This window comes from Onychostruthus taczanowskii, unplaced genomic scaffold, assembly GCF_017590055.1.
Source record: "Onychostruthus taczanowskii isolate IOZ18803 unplaced genomic scaffold, ASM1759005v1 scaffold25, whole genome shotgun sequence".
NCBI classification, from domain to species: domain Eukaryota; kingdom Metazoa; phylum Chordata; class Aves; order Passeriformes; family Passeridae; genus Onychostruthus; species Onychostruthus taczanowskii.
Window position 1 is genome coordinate 5,422,114 of NW_024499796.1, and position 21,131 is coordinate 5,443,244.

General features: G+C 45.9%; 1 protein-coding gene across 1 annotated transcript; it reads left to right on the top strand.

Annotated features, from left to right (window-relative positions):
* Nucleotides 1-506: 506 nt before the first annotated feature.
* On the top strand, nucleotides 507-20,747 carry CIZ1 (CDKN1A interacting zinc finger protein 1). Its single transcript, XM_041406703.1, has 17 exons — nucleotides 507-530; nucleotides 1,410-1,580; nucleotides 1,892-2,025; nucleotides 3,912-4,027; nucleotides 6,475-6,638; nucleotides 7,799-7,934; nucleotides 8,841-8,901; nucleotides 11,705-11,784; nucleotides 12,137-12,216; nucleotides 13,125-13,307; nucleotides 13,633-13,763; nucleotides 14,178-14,262; nucleotides 14,849-14,962; nucleotides 15,304-15,483; nucleotides 16,081-16,150; nucleotides 17,238-17,359; nucleotides 20,025-20,747. Exons 1-17 carry the CDS (start codon nucleotides 507-509, stop codon nucleotides 20,616-20,618), a joined length of 2,445 nt encoding a protein of 814 aa, XP_041262637.1. The 3' UTR covers nucleotides 20,619-20,747.
* Nucleotides 20,748-21,131: the final 384 nt, after the last annotated feature.

Below are 21,131 nucleotides of genomic sequence, written 5' to 3' on the forward strand. Positions count from 1 at the left end.
TTATTTAATGATTTGTATGTATGAGGGGAGCCTCTAGACTGTGTCAGAACATAAAATCTAACAGCGAAGAAACTTAGTTACTTGCATGTTTCATTAGTGTGGCGGTTTGTAGATTTCCAAAGGTAGCATACAAAGAATACTTCCAAGAGCTTTAGTTGTAGAATTAAGAACAGAGGACATCAATTTCAGATCTACATTTATCTATACAACCTGAATTCTGCCTTTCCCAGGTCTGGCTAATTTATGTACTGGGATTGTAGGATTAACCCTCACCCCCACTGCTGCAGACCAGCCAGGCCAGCGGCTGCTCTAACAGCATCATCACAGGAGCAGAGGATGAACTATTAGAAATTATTTTTAAAAGACTCCATGCATGTTTTTTGTTCCGTGTGTGTTCCCTAGGATGACATTTAAGTTTTCATGCTTAACAGGAAAACATTTTCTCTGTGTGCAGACAGCCATAAAGGGCTCTGGACATGAACAGAGCCCATCACTGATTAATATGGATGGTCATCTCCAAAGTGATGACTGTAAAATCAGGATGGTATAAAAAGGACCAAAGGAAAAATCAACATATGCTGCTGCATTTAAAATTATTAATTATAACTGTATATCACCAGTAACTGTCTGTGTTCAGCTTACAATGCTTTCAGGTAAAAATCAGTTCTAAGGACTTTATGAATCAAGTAGTCTTTACTGGCATGAATAAAAAGACTAGAAAGTAAATTATTTCAGGATGGATTCTCTGGAATAGCAAGGATCAGAAATGTATCTTGATCCTTCTGAGGTTTAGCATAAGAAGAGATGATAGTCACAGTATATTTTCAGAGAGCCTGTGTGAAAGTGCTTAAAATTAATTTTGCTATGGAAAACAGGCCGTGCAGGAAAGGTTTTGCTGCAAACCCACCCCCTGCCAAAAAAAACCCAAGCCAACCAAATAAACAAACAGAAAAAAAAAAGGGGGATGGACCCTGCTAGAGAAGTCATCTCAGTCTACAGCATAAAGCAATATTGCAAAAGTCCCTGTTTATTTTCTTCCAGGTTCTCATAATAGGCTTGTCAAGATGTGACCACAACAAATGGCCAGAGGCTGCTTTGGGTTTTTTCCATCTTCTCGGTGAGATGGTTACCAAAGATTCCCCTGGACTATTTACAAAAAAAAAAAAAAAAAAAAAACCCCAAAACACAAAAAAAAAAAAAAAAAAAAAAAAAAAACAAAGAGCAGAAAGCCCACGCTGTTGGATGCCATCTGCTGCTCCTGTGCAGCAGTTTATTCCATTCCCTGCCCAGCCCTGGGCAGATGGTGTCCATTCCCTCCCAGCCCTCTCGAGGGACAGGGGACCTCAATGCCGCCTCTGCGCGGGGAATGAGGGATGGAGGTGCTGCGAGCTGGGGCGACCTGAGAGGAGGCTCCGGGGGTGATCCCCAGCCCCGCGGGGGCGGCCGTGTCCTACAGCCCTGCCCAAGGAGCTGCCTCCCGCCTGGGCTGGGCCGGGGAGCGGGGCCGGGCAGGTGCTTGTTGTCCCCGGCGGGAAGATGGAGGCGGCGGGCGGGGAGCGGTGATCGCCGCGGGCTGCGCCGTGAGTGTCGGCGGGGCGAGGAGGCGAAGGGACGGGAAGCGGCTGCGGATCCCGGCGCGGCCCCGCCGCGGGGAGCGGGCGCCGCGGGCAGGGGAGGGTGGGAGCGGGTTTTGGGAGGTGGGGTTTGGAAACCTCTTCCACAGGCTGCCGCTTGCGATGACCCCGGGGGGAAGGAGGAGGCGGCAGGGGGGGATCGGCTCAGTGAATGAATGGGCGGCAGCGGCGGCGGCTCCTCTGCTCAATGGCTGCTGGGCTGATACGCGCCAGCCCCGCAGCCGGTGCCTCCCTCGCCCTCCCGTATTTTGTCTCAGGCTCGCCTCGCTCGGGGCTCCCCAGACATGTTCAACCAGCAGCAGTTCCAGCAGCAGCTGCTGCAGCTCCAGCACCTCCTCCAACAGCAGCAGCAGCAGCACCATCATCACCCTCCGGCGCAGCAGGGAGGCCGGTAAGCGCCGCTACGCGAGGCCGGGGATCCGGGGCCTGTCCCGGGGGGCCGCTCTCCTCCGCCTCCGTGCGCTCCGTCCGTCCTCGCCACGGCGGGGCTGGTGCGGGGCTGCCCTCCCCTGGTGGGGAAGGTGACAAAGGGAGGCGGGCGGGGGTTGGGGGGCGCGGGCCTCGGTCGGGGCAGAGCCTGGAGGCACCGAGGGGGCCGGGGGAGCGGGAGGCAGGGCGGCGGCCCCTCTGGGGTCTTGCCGTGTCCCCTCAGCGCTCCGAGGATCCCTGTCCGCCTTCCGGGGCTGGAGTCCCCGAGAGCCCGTGGGTGACCCGGGCAGTCCGTGTAGGAGCGGTGGGTGGGTGGATGCTCCGAGCCGAGCGTCGCCCCTCAGGGCGGGCAGGGCAGCCGGGGCTCGGGGAAAACGCCTTCTCCTGCAGAAACACCGTGCTCAGCAGAGCCACCCTCAGCAGACACGAGCACTTTATTGTTTTATTGTTGAACTTAAAGTGTTTATTTATTTGTCTTCTCTGGCTGGGTCTGCTGGTGTGGGTGCGATGATTTAACTTATTTCTGCAGTGGCACCAGCGCTAAGGCTGTGGCTGAGGACGGTGGGGCAGGGAGGGGATGGAGAAAATTGTGTTTTGTTCGTGAAAGGAGAAAGAACATTTGCCAGAAAATAACCACGGTTTTCCTAAAAAATGCAAGATGTGAAACAACTTAAATAGGAGCAGTTGTCCCCGATGAGCTGAGACTTGTAGAACCAGCACAAATTCTCTGAAATAATGCATTTCTTTGCAGTTACTGTTATCTTTAAAGCCTTATTCTTTGCAAATTCAAAGCAACGGGATGTGAATTTAGGAAGAAATTTAATTTGTTATTTAAGGAATTGTTGTATTACTTTATCCTTATAAGTCATTTGTCACTGAGGTAAGCGTGGGAATTTTTCTGTTTTACTAGCAATATGAACCTGCAAATCTCTTTACCATTTTTATATGTTTTATGCTATAAAAAAAGCTGCACTTAAAATGCCAGTAAGGGGCTGACTGCTAGATAGCACGGCTGCATCTTACACCTTTAAAAGTATGGGTTTTGTGGTATAAATATCTCGGCTCAGAGACTGGAACAATCTAGAGCAGCAAATGTGAAGATGAGCTGCTGTGAATTCTGCTGAAGGGGTTGGGTTTTTTTGTCAGGGTGGATATTTCGATCCGTGTTTGTACCTCTCTTCAGCTCTGACAGATTCAGCTGTGTCAGCAGCGTGCATAGAGGTGGGCCTGACCTTGCAATCGCCTGAAGAAGTGCCTGCCAGTTTCCTCAGACTTTTCTCTCAAGTCTGCTCCACCCTCCTTAGAACTGGAGAGTTCTTCCCTGCTGCTTCTTCCTCCTCGTGTTTCAAATATGAAGGCCGTGCTTTATTTTTCCATCTGGTTCTTGCAGTTAGGGGGCACCATTGACAGTTCTGACCTGTCTGGCTCCGTGTGGGAGGTGTTGATTTTGGGAAAATGAGCTCTAAGCTACTGCGAAAACTCCCTGGTTTTTAGAACTTTTTTGTTGTCGTGTTAAATGTAGCCGCTGATCTAGATCACTCATTTCTCCTGACGGGTGGTGCATAATTCTGTAGAACCGCAGTCAGCTCCTGGGCTTTTTTTATGCTGCTTGGGAGGCTCTATGTGGGCTTGGTGCTAAGGAGTTGTCTCTGACCTCAAATTCTTTGATAGACAATCTGTCAGCTTTGGAAATTCCAGGAGAGTGGAGGAAAGAGGATACAGTGCCAGTGCATGGTGTCTTTTCATGCATGTATATCAGCCTTTCAGCTGTTTGCCCCTCTGTTTTATGCTTGGAATGGAAGGATACAGTTTTTATCGGGTTCTCATGGTTGATGCCTTCTTTTCCAGGGGTTTGCCGCCACCACAGCAGCAACAGATGCTGAGCTTACGGGCAACAAATCAGCCATCGCTGCTCAGTGCCAATCCTATGCTTCAGCGGGCCTTACTCATGCAGCAGATGCAAGGTACTGTCGTTATGGGAAACGCTTACTTACTGGAGTTATTTAATCATCCTCTTGGACTGAAACCATACCATGGCTATTTCCTGCTGAACCAGTGCAGTTCTTGTACTTGGCAGTTCTGTTTGTTGGTTTTTTGGGCTTTTTTTTTTTCTCCCATCTTTTCTTTAAATTAGTCTGCAGTCCTCAGAACAGAGGTTCTTCGGTTGTTCACAACCGGGAATAGCACGTGGAGGTATCAGGTTAGATACCAAGTACGTGCCTTCCCTTTTAGGCTTGATGGAGCAAGTATTTTTTCATCAATATATTTAGATCAAATACTGAGATTTTGATTATTTATCTTTCTTGGTTACAAGGTTAAGGCCATTTATTTAATTATCTGCTACGTATGCACTAACCTTGTTTGCAGTAGATTTTTTTCTTTGTCCAAAGTTAGTGCAGTACAAACAAATACAGTATATTAAGGGAGAAGATGGTTTGGGTGTTAATTGTATTGTGAAATTTTGATTCCCTGAAATGACTGTAATTTCTACGGTGGGCAATATCTCTGTCTTTCCATTATTGTGTTTCCACAAGTGGATTTTCCTTTTCTTTTTGTGTTTTCAAAACAAATTCATGAAGCTGCCTTAATAATAGAATTACTGATGTAAAGATAACAGGAATAAAGATATGTTTTTATTTTTTGCTCATGTCTTAAACCTGACAGTTCTTTTCAACATAGAAAATCAGTACCTGGGATAGTTTTCAAGTGCCTAGTCTAGATTAATGCCTGCAATTTCTACCTTTCCTGTGAATCATGTCCAGATGTGAAGACAAAAGATTTATTCTGCATGTCGTTAACTCTCCTTTTGTTCTCTCTTGCCCATTTAATGAGAGGGCTCTCTAGTGACTCCAGTGGCTCTCCACAGATCTCTCTCAGGTTGAAGGAAAAGTGACAGTGAGAAAGGACAAGCCATGCTCTGATGATTGATGTACATATATCGTTATCAGGAAAAATTGTGACACCAGCCTTCAGTCAGTCATGCTCCTTCTAGATATGTTTGCAGTCAGCTGACGTTTTTCCCTGAATCTTTTATCAAGGAGTTGTGTTTAAATAATGTGCCAAGGGCTTGGGGCTAATTAGATAGAGCAGGATAAGATATGTTAATGAACACTTGACATGCACTTTGTCTTAGTGTTGCTCCTCTTCACTTCTCCATGGAGTTGTGACTTTTCTCAATCACCTACCTCGGGTAGCCACAATTAACATGGAATATGGTTGCCAATGTCCATGTGGCCCTTTTTAGTGATATTAATTTTTTGGCCATTGAGGTGTGGGTTTCATGTAAGAATAGCTGATGCTGTGCCATTTCTGTCCCTGGGAAGCATCAGCATAAATAATTCATTGGCTGTGTGTGGCTTCAGCAGTGGGAATAGGAAAAGATAAATACTTCAAATTGAAACAGATGTATGGTTCTTTAAATGTATCAAACCAAGAGCAGAAGATGATTTCTTGTGTTAGATTTTATATATATATATATATAGCTATGCCCTTTTACAGTAAGGGATTGTATATGGGAAGTAATAATACATTAGATTGCTTTTGAAGACAAACATAGGGAGTACTTCCTATTGTGTTGCAGGCTTTCAAGAGTGTACCTTGGTTTTTCAGGTGTTGGGTGGCTGTTTCCAAACTTTGCTGCCCTGTTTTTACAGCTGCTAAAAGGCTAGAGTATGCACTAATTCAAGTGAGAGAGAAAAAATGGCAATTTAAGTCCAGGTTCCCTGAATGATGGATAGTTTCTGAGGGTATAGCTGAAGCATCTGGGCTCCTCCATTCCCTCACACCTGAAATGGGGGTGACAAGGACTATCTTCAGAAGAAATTTTTGACACTTGGTTAATAGTCTGTGGATGCTGAACTGTTCAGAAAGCAGAGCATTATAATTGGAAATGGCAGAGTCTCAAGTGTCAGAGTTGAGGTTGACATGTTGAGCTTGCATGACAACTAAGTGGCAGAGAGGACTGTGGGATTTTATTTTTTTTTAAGTTTGGTGTTGTTTTAAATGAAATGCTGTTACTGGCTTGTTTTAAAGAGCTCCAAGCTGTGGTGTGGGCAGTCAGCTGCACAAATGTGGGGTGAATTTTCCTTTTTTTACAGAGAGTTTTTGTTAAATGAGACCTTGTTTGTTGCAAACACGAGTGCTAATGTGCTCAGATCAAATAATTGCTCTAATGATCTTTGCCTGGAGTGACAATTATAATTAAATAGCCTGATCCATAGTAATGGTTGCTATCACATCACATCATTCTGTGTGCTGAAGAGGGTAGAGCACAGAGCACCTAGGCAGTGCCCAGTAAAGGACAGGGTCACGTGTAGAGGAGCCCTTCCCCTCTACCTGCTTGTGCAGGTGGAAGATTTTCTCTCTCCTTTGCAGAGCACAGGGTGGTGAAACGCTCTGTTTGCATTTATAGGAAACCTGCGTGGATTTAACATGACAGCGCCAGCACTGCAGCAGTTCTTCCCTCAGGCTACAAGACATTCCCTGCTGGGACCACCACCTGTTGGGGTCTCCTTGAAGCCTCGACTGGGCTTCCCCAGCCTCCCATTCCAGCGGCAGAACCGGACCTTTCGCAAGGTGGGACTGTGGTTTCCAGCTGCTGGGGAGCTGTGTGCTCCTTTTACACTTGCAGTTGTTGACTCTATAGTAGGCGGAGAGCAAAGGAGAAGGGAGGGAGCCTTACAAAGAAAATAATGTTTTGTGCCATGCTGCTGATACAGAAATCATTCCATCCCAAAGGCTTTTGTGGTCCATATTTACATTTATGCTGCTGACACAGAAATGCAGAAATCATTCCATCCCAAAGGCTTTTGTGGTTTTGCATTTACGATGCAAAGGTTTCTTGTCACTACTTGCCCGAGAGAGAATTCCCCATTATAGAACTGTTTAAACCTAGGATATAAAAGGAGGCTTTAGAAATATCAGCTTTAAAGTAATTACAACAGAAGAAATCCTGGCTAAGTGCTTTGCTGTTCCAAAGCAGTTCATTGTTCCCAAACAACTTGCTCCTACTGCCTCTTTGGGCTGCTCTCCCACTTAAGATCAGACTCATATTTGTCCTTGTGGATTTTGTGAAATCTACAGTTTTTGTTTTGTGAAAACCTTTCTCACTTTCCCTAATTAAGACCTCTTTTAAGGAGGTATCCTGGAGATGGTTCTTGGGTTGATTGCTACTTGACTCCTCTTAGACTAGCTTTGGCATATTTCATCCCTTTCTGTCTCAGTTCTTGTTTTGTGAAAACCTTTCTCACATTCCATAATTAAGACCTCTTTTGTATCCTGGAGATGGTTCTTGGGTTGACTGCTACTTGACTCCTCTTAGACTAGCTTTGGCATATTTCATCCCTTTCTGTCAGAAAGATGTGGTGGATAAGGTAAACTCGCACTCTTGGACTGTCCTCCAGAGTGAAAAGAAGGTGAATTATTTTGGACTATCCTTTGCCCTGCCCATGCACTTGCCAGAGTTCCTCTAGCATGATCCTACCTTCTGCAAGCAGCTGGATTTCCTACAGCTGCTGCTTAAAGTGCTGGGGACATGTCCTGGCTGCCTGTGGAACTGAAATACCTTGCTCCCTTTGACCATGTAAGCTTGCCTTAGGTGGAGCAGTCCATTGTGAACCATCTGTTCCTTGCCATTATCTCTGCAATTCCTGTTCCTGCCCCACAGTAAAACTCTGGTGCTTTAGGCAGTGTGTGTTAAGGACTAAGAGATGGCAGTGACTCTCTGCCCATTGCAGGACTTCCAGAGGGTTCCTGACAGGAAGCGGGAACTAGATCCTGGTTCTTCATCTCAGACACAAGGTGATGACAAAATGGAAATTCCAGAGGGAATGCAAGCAGGGTCAGAGCAGAACAATTCCTCACCATCCACAGGTAAGGGGGATCCTGTAGTGAAACAACTGCTTGCAAATATGATAAACATCTCTTGACTAGTCCTGCAGCAAAAACTGGAGATGATTTTAGGCTTAATCAGCTATGTTTCTCTCTAATTGTAAATACTTAAACTGCTTGTGATAGCCTTCTGCTATGTGCTTCATGTACCATTTTTGCCTGATTTTTTTTTTTTTTTTAATGAGCCTACTCCCTTGCATGGATGCCTCTCAGAAGTCCCTTTTGACACTGAGCTCTGTTTCAGATAGGGGGAAAAAAAGAAAACTGGTCTGAAATTAAAGCTTTCACATTGCCTTACCCATGCTGAAGTCAACATCTCATGCAGCCAAACACATCAAGCAGAACCAGTTACAATCAGCTAAGAAAAAGATGAGTTGAAAGTCCTGGTTCCCCACTTGTCAAAACAGAAACTGCTGGCACTGAGTATCTTCATGTCAGATACAACACAGATGTGGGAATGTCATTTCTGACTGAAGAGTGCACAATTTAAAATTGCAGGCTTTGATGAGGTTGTGACCAGGGAATATGCAGCAGTGAAAACTGTCTTATTAACTGGCTGCTGACAGGTAGATGTGCCACCTTGGCTTATATTAATGTTCCCATGATCATGGCTCTTCTCACTTAGATACAAGACTGAGACCCATTTAGTAGATATGAACATAGATTTCTTTTTTTTGATCAGCACCTCATACACTGACATTGCAATAAAGCTCAGATATGTAGGTCATTATCTAACCTTGTCAGAGCAGCTCATAAATTCAGAATAAGCAAGTATTTAGTATTATTTGCTCTAACAGAGCCTCATTGACATTTGCCATTCAGATATGGAACGCGCTCAAGGTGCCATGGTCTGTTTTGCTAAGGAATTCTCCTTCTGTGTTCCTGCAGAGCCAAGAACTCCAGCAGAGTCTGTGTTGAACACTGAGCCTGCAGCAAAAAGACTGAAGAGGTATTTATTGAATGGGGTATTGAGATAGTTACTGAGTTTAGAATTATTGTCTAATTTTATTTTCTGGTAATTAGGGCTGTATACTCTATTGGCCTGATGTCTAGCATGTAAGAGGTGTTTCAGATGCTTGTGAACAGCTTGCTTCAGAAAGTCTTGTGGTGCTTACTGACATACCAGGTGTTGTGGGGTCTCTGCTAGGGGTGATGCAATTATGACAATGAAAAATGAGAGGTGCAGCTCCTCTAGATGTGCAACAAAGCTTGCTCATGTATTCTTCTGCCACGATCCCTGTAAGAAGCATAGAGGTTCCTTTCTATTCTGATGTATTTCTCTGAGTTTCTTCCCTAAATGTCAAAAAAGTGAAATGAGCAGACAGGGAAAGCAAGCCGTGGAATATATTAGATTACAGTAGGTGTACAAGAGGGTACTTTATTTTGAGAAATCATAAAGGAAAGGGACTCAATATTCCCTAGTATCCAAGCCTGTAGCCATGAGCGTTGAGTTCTGTATCCCTTCTACAAAGGTTGCCTTGCCAGTATCTCTGTCTGTTGGGTAAAAATAGACAAAGGCAATCCTATTATCCCCCAGGGATGCGCGGCAGGCTGGCCTTGGCAGGCCCATCCCGGCTCTCCCGGCTCCCGAGGGTGCGGCAGGGACAGGCAGGGCTGCATTGCCATCTAGTGGGAAGGCACCTCGCGGAGCTCCCGCTGCCATCTGCACCGGGCTGCTCCTCTCCCAGAACTGTCACCCTTGGCTGGCGTGGAGGGAGAAGAGGAAGGAGCGAACACAGATTTCTGTAGGCACTGACTTGAGAATTCTCCAGCATATGTTAACGACGATGAGTCAGGACTCCTGGGTGCTCTTACCTTCCCTGACAGGCATTCGCCGCCTGCTTTTGGACAAGTTTCCTCACCTCGCTGTTTCCCATCTGTAGATTACAGATTAATGGATAGCTTTAGGGGGAATATTCCAGCATTACATTATCAAGGTAGTATTCAAACATCAAAGTAAAACATTAAAGGGTGGTAAATATTGTGTGCTCAGGGACCATCGTGAGTTATGGACTCTGATTAGCAAGAAAGTGAATAAATTGAATTAAAGCTAGGTCGAATACATTTGAGTGCATGCTTTGTTAATCTGTTTGCCAAAGCTAATTTAATTTTAATTACATTAATATTTAGCAGGGTATTAATCAAAGTCCTGTTACATGCACGGAAAACAAGAATCAAGTCTGAGGAATGACAGCTCTCACTGCAGCAAGCCAGCTATTAGGAAAATTCTTTCCTAAGCTGCAGTTAGGGACTGCCAGATTTGATGCATATATTATGGCTGGTATTTACCTAGAATAGATTATTCCTTAGCTTTTTTTGAAGTGTTTCTAGTATCTTCCAATGAACACATGAAGGATCTGTGAAAAAAAATAGTTTAGTGTTCTCATACTGCCCTTCACAGATGAGAAGGGCATTCCCCCCATCTATGTAATAAAATTGTGTTTCATGCTTTATTGTTCCATTTCCCTTTAGCCAGAAATACCAGCCTCCTTCTTCATTTCAGGTTTTCCCACTTCTGCCTTTGCTCCTATATACCATCTGTACACCTGGAACAACATCCTCATTCCAGTGCAGAAAGCACTCATCATCTTCAAATCTTCCTTGAACACCCACTTCTAGCATGGCATCACAAGTATCCATAGAATACCATTTCCTCTTTAAATTATGCTCGTGGTGGCTTTTGCTCCCTTAGATTGCTCCTTAGGTTTGCAGTTCAGGCTGCAAACCCTCACCCTGAGTGCTGGCACCATCTGTCTGTGGTACCGTCAGCGTTGAGCCTGCTGGCAGCACCTGACAAATAATGTTAATGCCAGTCACTCTTGTTTAATTCGTGTTTGCAGTGCCCAAACCCTGCTGCATATTTATAGCTGTGTAACCCAGTTCCGTTATCACGTATCAATCCGATAAATTATGCGGCGTGCGTGCGTTCGGATAACGGGACGCGGTACCTGCGCTATCGGCTGTCCTGCTTGTGCAGAAGGTGCTGCTCCCTCTTGGCAGAAGGACACCATGGTGGAAATTTGAGCCACCCTCACAGCAGACAGTCAAGTCATGGTGGAAAGTTAGTCCTGACAGAAAAATGGGGGATGTAGAAAGAGACAGCAGAGAACACTTTGTTCCCTCTGGAAGTCAGACATTTATTCTTAATAGTCCCCTCAGGAGCGCTTTTCTCCTTAGCAGATCACCAAAAGCAAGGCCCGTTTGATTTGCATCTTGTAGAGTTTCACTTCCCCCACAAGCAGAGCTGTAGGGACTCTGAAATGAAACACGACTGGTATGAATAGAACAGGCAGCTGTGGTGAAATCCCTGTAAGGGCACCATGGAGAACTCCTTCAGTGCTAACAGGTCTCTTCTCTCATGTACAGAGCAGCCAGGAGCACTGTCCAGGTGTTGCAATTTCCCTACAGCTCACCAGTCATGACAGGAGAGAGCTCTCAGAGCTCTTATTGAGAATATTTCTTGTATGAACTTAATTCCCTTCAGGCTTCTTGCAGGAGAGGGCAGCTAACCAAAAAATCAGTTGCAGCTTTCTTGTCCAGATTATTGCTGTTTCTGAATCCATTCTAGAACACCCACTCTATTTTATTAATTTCTGCCAAATTCTTGCGTCAAATACCACTTCCAGTAGCTTGTTGATTTGGGAGTTTAGTGGAGAGTGTGGTAGGTTAGACCCCAGCCTGTGCCTTGGTGTGCCTTTTGAAACTCTTGTCTGTAACATGGCAATTAAGTACTTTTCTTGATATCCTTGAAGTGTGACTGGCGAGTCTGCTTTAGAGGATGCCACAGACAGCAAGAAAGCAGGAGTCTCGTGCACCCATGTCCAAGCTGATGGTGAGTTGCTGAACCCTGTGATTTGTACTTTTAGGGCATTCCTTGCTGGAGCTGAACCTGTAGGTCTCATGGGTCTACAGAAATATTCTTCCCCCGCTTGTACAGGATGGGGAAAGGAGGATAAAACCTAGGAACCAAATACCAACTATGTTCCCTAATATCTGTTACATGCCAAAGGCAAATGATTGAATGTTTCCATCTTAATTATTAAGGATAAGGAGAAAGGTTTGTGAACTGGCTTATGGCCAACAATGCTGTGAGGAAAGCTTCCTGACTTCACTCACCTGCTGCTCTGTTTTTCCTGTCATTGCTGTTTTGATTTAAGACTGCTAAAAGGACTGTCCCTTCTTAGGTACAGACAATGCACAGCAGTACACAGCTGAAGATCTCTCCAGAGAGAGGAAATTCTCTGAGGAACCGAAGGCTCCTGAGGTGAGCAGACACCGCTCCATGCAGGGGTGGTGCAGAACATACAACCTCCCCCTCCATCCTGGAGAAGCCCGTTGCCACTGGGAACCAGCTGGCACCCACGTCTGGAGCTCTGTCTCCTGCTGTAAGCTGTTGTCCCTGGCAATAAGGCATAATATGTCTGCAATTAGTGCGCAGTCTGCTCTGACTTGCTGCTTTTGTACCTCTGCTGGTCTGTTCCTCACCTACTGCTGCCTATGGATGGGGCATTCATTAAGATTTTTGTATTCAGCTGGAAAGATGGAAAGCTGAACTGAAAGAGTTACTTAAAACTCTTATATGTGGAGGGCCATAGCTAAATACATCTTTCATATTGCTAAAGAGCAAGTGTAAAAAGATTCAGGTGGTGTTAAAAGATGCAACCTGAGAGTCTTTTGCATTAAATACGTGGCCCCCATGCTGGATGTTAAATCAGGACCTCAGGCTGTGTAAAGCTGTGAGCAGACAAAGATTTAACCTCAGGTGTGAATCAGACTTGACAGTCTTCCATAATTGGAGACATTTATTGGTGTGATCAAATGTATCATCCTGCCCATGTCTGAGTTCCTGACTCCATCAGGTGTTGTGCTGAGTAGGCTTTAGTTTTGCTGTGGAGAAACATGAGGTGATTGTGTCCCTTAGCAACAATTGTTTGTGGCTCCAGTCCCCAGAGACTGGATCATACAGAGGCTGCAGAAACAGCCATCTGTGTTAATAGGGCTGGTGCTATGACACAGGGATGGCCCATTTAGCAGCTTTGGGAGGAGTGAGTATGAGAGTCCTGATCAGCCTCCTGTGGGTTCAAACTTAAGTGCATTTTCCTAAAGAGTGAAGAGCTTAGATGACATACAAAAGGCATGTGTAATTTTTATTCTGAACTTAATTTTTGACAGGTGTTGAGCTCTGGAGGTTCACTGAAAGTGACTATTCAGCAGAGCAGTGAGAGCAGAGCTATCAGTACAACAGCTCTGAAACCAGGGCACTGGGCTTGCGACGTGGGCACAGCTGATCCCAACCCGGAATCGGTCCTTAAATTCTACTGTTACATCTGCAAGACCAATTGCTGCAGTCAGCAGGTAAAAATGCACAGGTCTGACAGGGATCCAGGTGGTCAAGAGATGGGAATTACATGGCTGATCTCTTGTTAGCAAGGGCTCATGTTTTAGGAACAAGGAACATAAGAAATGATGACAAGTATGCAGATAAAATAAACCTCTCCTGAGAGCTGGCAAGCAACCTGCTAGAGAGAGAATGTGGGCGGATCCACAGGCAGCCATGCTCTTAAGCTTTTATATTTCATTGTTAAACAGCAGTCAAAAGAAAGGAAAGCATAGCTCATACCTATTATTTTCTGTGTTTTGGATACATTTAAAAGGATTTTTCTCCTAACCTCTCTTTCAGAATTTCCAGTCCCACATGGCTGGAATTCAGCACCAGCAGCGACTTGGGGAGATTCAGCACATGAGCAATGTTTGTTTTGTTTCACTATTGCCCATGGTGAAACAGCAGAAGGTGCTAGCAGGAAAAGATGGGTAAGTGTTGGTCTGCAGTAGAAAATTCAGTCTGAGAGTGTGGCCCTACATGGGTTCTAAAATTTTTCATTGCACCAGGGTGCCTCTCACTTTAAGGAAAGATACAAACCCCCTCTGGTTTCAGGGGCCCTAATCTCCTTCAGGCAACTTTCTATATTGCTAAAGGATACCAGAGTGGATTTGACCTGTGTAGTTTTAATACAGTAGATTAAGTAGGAGACCTGTTTTATCTGGTGCATTTCTGACAGCACAAGCTAAAGCAACCTGTAAGTAGGTGAGAAGGAGAGAAAATAAATTTGAGCCTGTAAAGATAGGAATTGTGAAGAAAACAATGCCAGGGACAGATTGCTACCTGCAGTATTCCATGGAGGATGAAAAAGGTGTGACTTACAGCTCTATCTGTTGTCACTTCAGAGAGACCCAGCAGCGTTGGTGTAACACGTGTCAGGTGCATTTCACAGGGGACCTCATCAAACACCGCAGGACCCAGGAACACAAGGTAACAGCCATGGCTTGGACTTGATTTTGCACTGACCTTTTGTCTGGGGATTGAATGGAGGTGTGTAGCATCTCCTGCTCCCCAAACAGCAAAGGAAAAGTGACTGAAGTGGAAGGGTGCACATTAAGTTCTGCAAGTAACTCCCTCTCTAAGGGCACTGCAGTCTTACCTCCTGCCTCTGGTATTGTTGGAGCTCCCAGCTGTTGTGACGTGTCAGTATGGCCTGAGGCACCTCTAGTCTGTAATTCTTGACTTTTCTTAAGAAGAAATGTGGCTTATCATACACACCTAATGAATTGAATGGAGGAGCTGGTGGGCAGCCTCTTTAAGCTAAACTTCAGGCAGGCCAGCATATTTATTGACTTTTATGGAAGAAGTGACAGAACACCTATTTTAAGACACACTTATTTTGCTCTGCATGTTTTTGATCTTTTTGGTGGATAAGAGTTAGGGAGCGCTTTCTGCTGAAAAGACTTATTTTCTGTATGGTCTCCCAGGATGCGGGGCTGACTTTGTTTCAAGATTCATCTGCATTCCTCCAAAGCAGTGCCTCTTGTGACTTACAGAATTGTCCCTCTTTCCTTAGCTGGCCAAACGCTCGCTTCGTCCTTTCTGCACTGTCTGCAGCCGCCACTTCAAGACCCCCCGCAAGTTTGTGGAGCATATGAAGTCCCCTGAGCACAAACAGAAAGCCAAAGAGGTAATACTGCCTGCATGGAGAGCTGTGCAGGTCTGAAGGCAGCTACACTGTAGAGCAGAATAACTTTCTGCTTTCCTGGCTACTGTGGGGCTGAAAGGAAGATGTGCGGTTCTTCCAACCCTGTTTTAATTTTCATCTTTTGCTGAACTTCAGTTCTTAGCACTGAAAGAAGTTGAGTGAAAAAGGGAGAAAGTGTTGGATGTGTCTAGAAGTAAGAGAGCTCTATGCCTCTCTTGCAGTCCCTTCGCCTCATCACATACAATCTGTCCTGAGTCTGTGCTCTTCCTTGGTTAAACGGCAAGTGCAAAGTTGATCTGATCTTTCTTTTTCCTACCTTACAGGTTAGGCTAGGAGAGAAGGAGCTGGGGAGCCCAGAAGATTCAGAGGAGTTGATCACTGTGGATGCTGTTGGCTGTTTTGAAGATGATGATGAGGAAGAGGAGGAGGAGGAGGGAGGAGCTGGTGAGGAGGAAGACCATGATGTAGTGCTGATGGAGAATGAGGATTCTTCTGCCAAGCAGGTATACTGTGCAACAGAAGAAGGAATGACCTATCTGGGAATCTGCTGTGGGATCCTATGACTTAGTTGGTCTTGGCTGGCTGAGCTTTCAAGGGTCTGCTCAACCTTGCACTGCAGTAGGGTGGGACTCCAGGGTTCTTCCAGAGCAGAGGGTGATGCAGAAGAGAATCAGGCACTATGTGTGGGATACATGAAGGTGTTTCTGCTGGGCTGTACAGCTTCTGCTGTCTTCAGACATTAACCTTGTTGAGGAGCACAAAGCAGTATTGACATAGTCTCTTTGAACAGCCCAGCAGTAGCTGGGTCTCATAGCAAGTGTGTAGAGGTTTATCTTGACAAATACATTCCCAGTAGAGAGCAATTACCAAGAAGGAGGTACATGGCTAAGCTCCTTCAGGCTTGGAGTGCAAAGGGTGATTTTAAGCCTTGTAATGAAGTGGTCTGCTGACACTGAGATTTGCTTCTGCCCCTGATCAGAGGCTGTGCAACTCTGTCTCTGGTATGTGAATCCTGTTTTGCTTTCAAGTTTACCAGAAAAATGCAAGAGCCTGACAATTGCCATAGATACAGTAGGCACTAATGTTCTTTCGGTTTCCAGACTGGGCTGAAGGAAGTGTCTTTGGAGGATTACGAAGGAAGTGAGAAGTATTGTCCAGACACAGCTTATGGTAAGCAAGCAGAGTTAAGCACAAAGGGCCACAGAGCCTTCTCTGGCCACATGCCATATCTGTAGGAGAGGATGGTCTCTACCTACTGTTACAATGACTTCTTGGGCCACAGTGCTCCAGCATCTGCATTGGACTGGTGCAGTTCACTGCTGCCTGGAGAAGAACCTCTCCTGAAAGCAGGATGTTTCTTTATTACTGTGTGATAAAACATGAGGATGTGATTGATGTTTGTCAACTGCCTTTTGCTTTGAAGAAGGATGAGAGCCAGATAAATTTCTAAGGTAGGACATGGAACAAGCAGGGCAGGAGTACTGAAGAAAGTAGGGAGCAAATGAGGGATGCTCTGGAAAGATGGAGTCGGAAAGCATATTGATTGGAATGCTTTCCAACAGAAATGCAGCTTGCAGAGAGATACTGAGCATCACTGACAGTATCAAACTCTCTGCTAGACCCAAAGTGTGCATGTTTCCTCTGCTTCAGAACCCCCACGCTGTACCGAGCAGTTCCTCAGCCGTGTGCTGGCCTGGTGGGCAGCGGTTCCTCCAGATGGCTGTGTCTGGTCCCCACCCTGTAAGCGACTGACTTCAAACCCCTAATGGCCACTCGTGTTTGAGGAGGGCAGCTCTGCAGAGGCTGTTTTGTGCCCAAGGAGAGCTCTGTTTACACGAATCTTCCATATCGCTGTAACCTTCCACTATCGTGTGGCAGATGGAATAATGATTCATGCTGTGAATGTTCTCTGCGTGTTCCTCTTGCGCGCCTGCTGTCTTCTGCTTGGTTTGATCCCATTACATTAGATCACATGTTCTCTGTAGTTTTCCATTGTATTCTTTTCTCCCTTTTCCCCCCTTAACGCTCTGTGTAGTTTCTTTGCTCTGGCAGCCAGATTTCTCTCTGAATATCAACCACAGCCATTCCATGGTAAGACGAGATATTCAGCAAGTCATCTTGCAAATCCCTGATTAACAGAAGCAAAGCTTTCCACCTCTCCTTCTTTATTCCCATCCCCCTTCTCTTTTAACATGCTTTCATTATTTGAGTTCCATTCAATGTGATCTGTGATTTCCCTTCCCCTCCCGTTTCGCAGGCCTGGATTTTCTGGTCCCCGTCGCAGGTTACCTCTGCAGGCTGTGTCACAAATTCTACCATAGCGACTCCGCTGCCCGGCTCGCACACTGCAAGTCCCTGATGCATTTTGAGAACTTTCAGGTTAGACCCTTTGGCGATTGCATGGCCTGGCATTTGTTTCCCCCGTGCGTGTCTCTCCAGTGAATCCACCACGTTAGCTGTCTTGTCTCCAGCTCATTTCCATCATCCTTGGTGTCCATTATGCTGTAGCTTTCTCCTGGTGTGCTCTGTCTTTGTCTCCCTTGGCCCTTGTAGATCTAAAACCAGTTAAGTCCTGCCTCCCAGCTACTGCTGCTGTCATCTTTTTGCCTGTTTCTGGCTGGGAATCTTCCTCAGAGTGTCCGCTCTGTTTGCTGAACCTGTGGAGTCTGTCATTTAGTCTAGGCCTCTTCTCTGTTAGATTACAAGGTTGGTCAAGGTGGGATTGAGCAGGAGAGAGAGGCTGTTCCTTGTAAAGAAAGCTGGTGCATACGCATCTCCAGGTGTGATACTGCAAGAACAGCTCCTTTAGCCAAAAGCGTGGGTGTGATTCATCCAGGAAGAGGCCTGGTAAAATCAGATACCTTAGAAATCTGAAAATTTAACATTACAGACTCTTTATGTGATAGAATCTAGAAGCTGGTGAGAGTCCATTTGTCCCCAGGGTCAGCCTGCAAGAGGAAGTCTGTCTGTCTGTCTGTCTCTCTCTGTCTGCTGCCCTTTCCTAGAAACTCCTTAGCACAAAGCTCTGCAAACTGATGCTGTTCCTTTGCTTTTCTGGCTCCACATAAAGAAGCCGTATTGCCCCTTGCTGCTTTCGTATCTAAAGCTTTTCCTACTGGGCTGGCCTGGAATCTGCCTCCATTGTTCTGTCCTTGTTGACTTGCCAGGGGGTAAGGGGCCTGGATTAGTGCTTGTGGAGGGTACACAGGACTTGCACTGTTTCTGCCCTATCCCGTGACCACTGCCTGGGCCCTCCTGTGTGGGAGAGCTCTATTCCCTGTCCCTGGCAAGGAGGGAGGCTCCCACATCGACTTGGCCCTCTGGCTGCACCCACAATGTACTCCCAAAAACTGCTGTGCTTCCCTACCACCTTTTTAGTGTTTAAAAAAAACCCAAACACACATACATACACCCTAACCCCCCCCAAAACTTCATGGTTTTCTTCTAGTCTTCAGACAGAAGAAACTATTCCCAGTCACTGCCTTCAGGAAGGGGTGGAGTGCTTTAGAATTCTGCCAGCACTCAGAGCAGTGGATTTGGAATGGGAGGAGACCACAGCTGTTCCTTCATGGTTGCTCATCCTCTCCCACTCCTGCAGCTAGTCATTTCAGGAATGAAGGAATTGGACTTGCTGTTTTCCTGGCTTGTTTTAGATCAGCATAGAGTGAAACTGCACCAGCCACTTAGGTCACTCTTTTGGCCCACTTAGAGCTGAAATCAGATGCTCTTCAAATTCATGCCAGAATGACCTGGGGAGTTCATGAGAAGAGTCCAGACTTACATGTTTGCAGGCAGATAACTATTATTCTTGCCTGCCTGGGTGCCTTGAGGTTGTCACAGTCTGAGTTAAATCACTGCCAGTTGCTGGGATATTCTCAGCAGAGTAGCTCAGCAGAGGTTTTCAAAGCAGAGAATTGTGTGCTGTTAAGACAATTTACAGCATCACTCTGGACACCAGTTTGCATGCCTGCACCTGCTTAGGTTTGGGTACAGTATGACTCGACTGATCCAATTCCAGTGTGATATTGTTCATATCCCATGATTTGAGGAGAGGAAGAACAAGCCTGCAGTGATAAACTGAATTACAATATGTAAAGCTGCCTGTCAGATGTGCTGTAATTTCACATTGCAGACTGGTGAAAGGCATTGTGCTTGAAATTGTTTCCTTAAATTGTCAGGTGTAATGCTAGTGCCAGCTCACAGAACCCTTTAGCAGGCAGCTGAAAGGGACTTGATTATGAAGGGAACTGCTGTGGGAAAAAGTGAACTTCAGTTTATTCCTTTAGGTCACAATCTCTCTGGGCATTGAAGACTGGGTTCCTGCTATGTGTTAGCTAGCTACAGTGAGCTGTTTTCCCAAAATCCAGTCTAGAACATGCGTTGTAGCCATTTTAATCTCTTTACAGACCTCTACTGGTTCATCATGATAGTGAGTGCAAATGAGTCGTTTTATTGATGATGTGCTTACCTTTACTCTGTGGAAAACCCCAGTGACTTGTAACAAGATAGAATGGATATGATACTGTAGCCTTCCTGTCAACAGTTCCACTGACCGTGCAGATTTTATCAACAGAGTGAAGAAGTACAAAGCTTTCAGCTTAAGCCTTGCTTTGGCTGATAAACATTAAATCACACCAGTAGCTGAGGGCTGTGCAGAGCCTCACATGCCCAGGGTATGTGTCCTGGCATTAGCTGAAGCAGGAGCTGTCACTTGCACTGTTACATCTACAGAGTCCTGAGTCTGACTGACATTAATAGTTGCCAGATCACGATTTCTGTCTCAGGAACCACAAGTCTGCCATGCACTCGCTCAGCATTAAGTAATGCGAGAGGGACTTCAGTTTTTAATATAACTTTTCCTCACAGGAGCTGACCTTTCTCTGTTGAGAGCCACAGCAGCCAGGCCAGGAGCTGCTGAGATCACTTGTGCCCTTGCCACTCACCACTGTTTTTGTACAGGTGTTCCTGGACCAGCTGCTGCTTTGCTGCAGTGACAGGAGCTGAGCTGGGCTTCTCTCTCACCTTGGTTTGTTTGTATTTGCAGAGATACAAGGCAGCAAGGCATCGTGCCACAACTGCCTACCCCGAGGCTCCTTTGCATTCCCAGGGCTCCAGCTCCCAATTGCTGGATGATCCAAAGCAGCCTCTTGCTACAACAGCACATACCAGCAAGAAGATGAGTGATGATCATGGGATAGATAAGGAGGGCACAGAGCTGTCAGCCCTGCAAGAACAAACTTCAAGGTCTCTGGAGGGTAAGGGTGAGCTGGCCACCTCTAGGCCAGAGGGCAAGAGCCTGGCCAGTGTGACTGACGATGTGTGTGGTATCATGGTTGTAGAAGAAGAAAGTCTACAGGAAGAGAACAAGTCCACTGCCACTAGTGCCGACTGCCTGTTCTCTGAGGAGAGCCACACCGTAGGGGAGTCACTGGGACGTGAGGAAGAAGCCAACACAGCCAGGCAGAGGGCGGGCACAGACGACCACCAGGATCCAGGGAGTGGAGGAGGCTTAGGACAGAAGGAGGCAGCAGAACCAGGCCAGGAGGCAGCAGCAGAGCCTTCCTCCCTCGCCAAAGGTGAGACAGCCGGTCTCACCTCTGCTGGGTGCAGACGCTCTTCCAGGCGCAAACCCAGATAGAGTGGCCTTAAAGGAGAGCCCTTTACATATGATATTTGCTGGAAATGTTTATTTTCTGAGTCTTTTAATAGAGCAAAACCTTCAACTTTACTGCTGTTTTTATTTTAAGAATAAATAAGCCTGGCTTTAGCGTGTCTAATACAGGATAGCGTTGCTTATTACTTGTACAGTTGGGATACAGCAGTTATGTGGAAAGACTGAGGCTTGGATTGTTGAACCTGAAAGAAGATGGTAATGGGATTTCCATAGGGGACAAACTTCACGGAGTGATGGATGCAGACTTAAGAATTCTTTGTAGTTCCTCTCATTTCCTTTCCAGGGAGAGAAAGTGTTTATCTCTTGGGAGACTCCGCTGAATTCTGCTTCTCAGAACACTTTCCTTTCTAGGACACACACTGTTGGACAAGCAGTCTTGGACAAGTCCTAAGCTAGGCAAAAACATGCACCTTGGTCCTTTGTTAATACTACAACGCTTAATCCAATTTGTTCTCATAGTGGAGACTCTCAGGAACA

What these genes read in the sequence shown, in the direction of transcription:
- CIZ1 (XM_041406703.1), top strand. Translation starts at nt 507, where the DNA reads ATGGTCATCTCCAAAGTGATGACT. An exon ending in GCAGCAAAAAGACTGAAGAG is followed by an intron (nt 8,902 to 11,704) that starts GTATTTATTGAA and finishes ATATCCTTGAAG; the next exon opens with TGTGACTGGCGAGTCTGCTT. An exon ending in TGCATTTTGAGAACTTTCAG is followed by an intron (nt 17,360 to 20,024) that starts GTTAGACCCTTT and finishes TTGTATTTGCAG; the next exon opens with AGATACAAGGCAGCAAGGCA.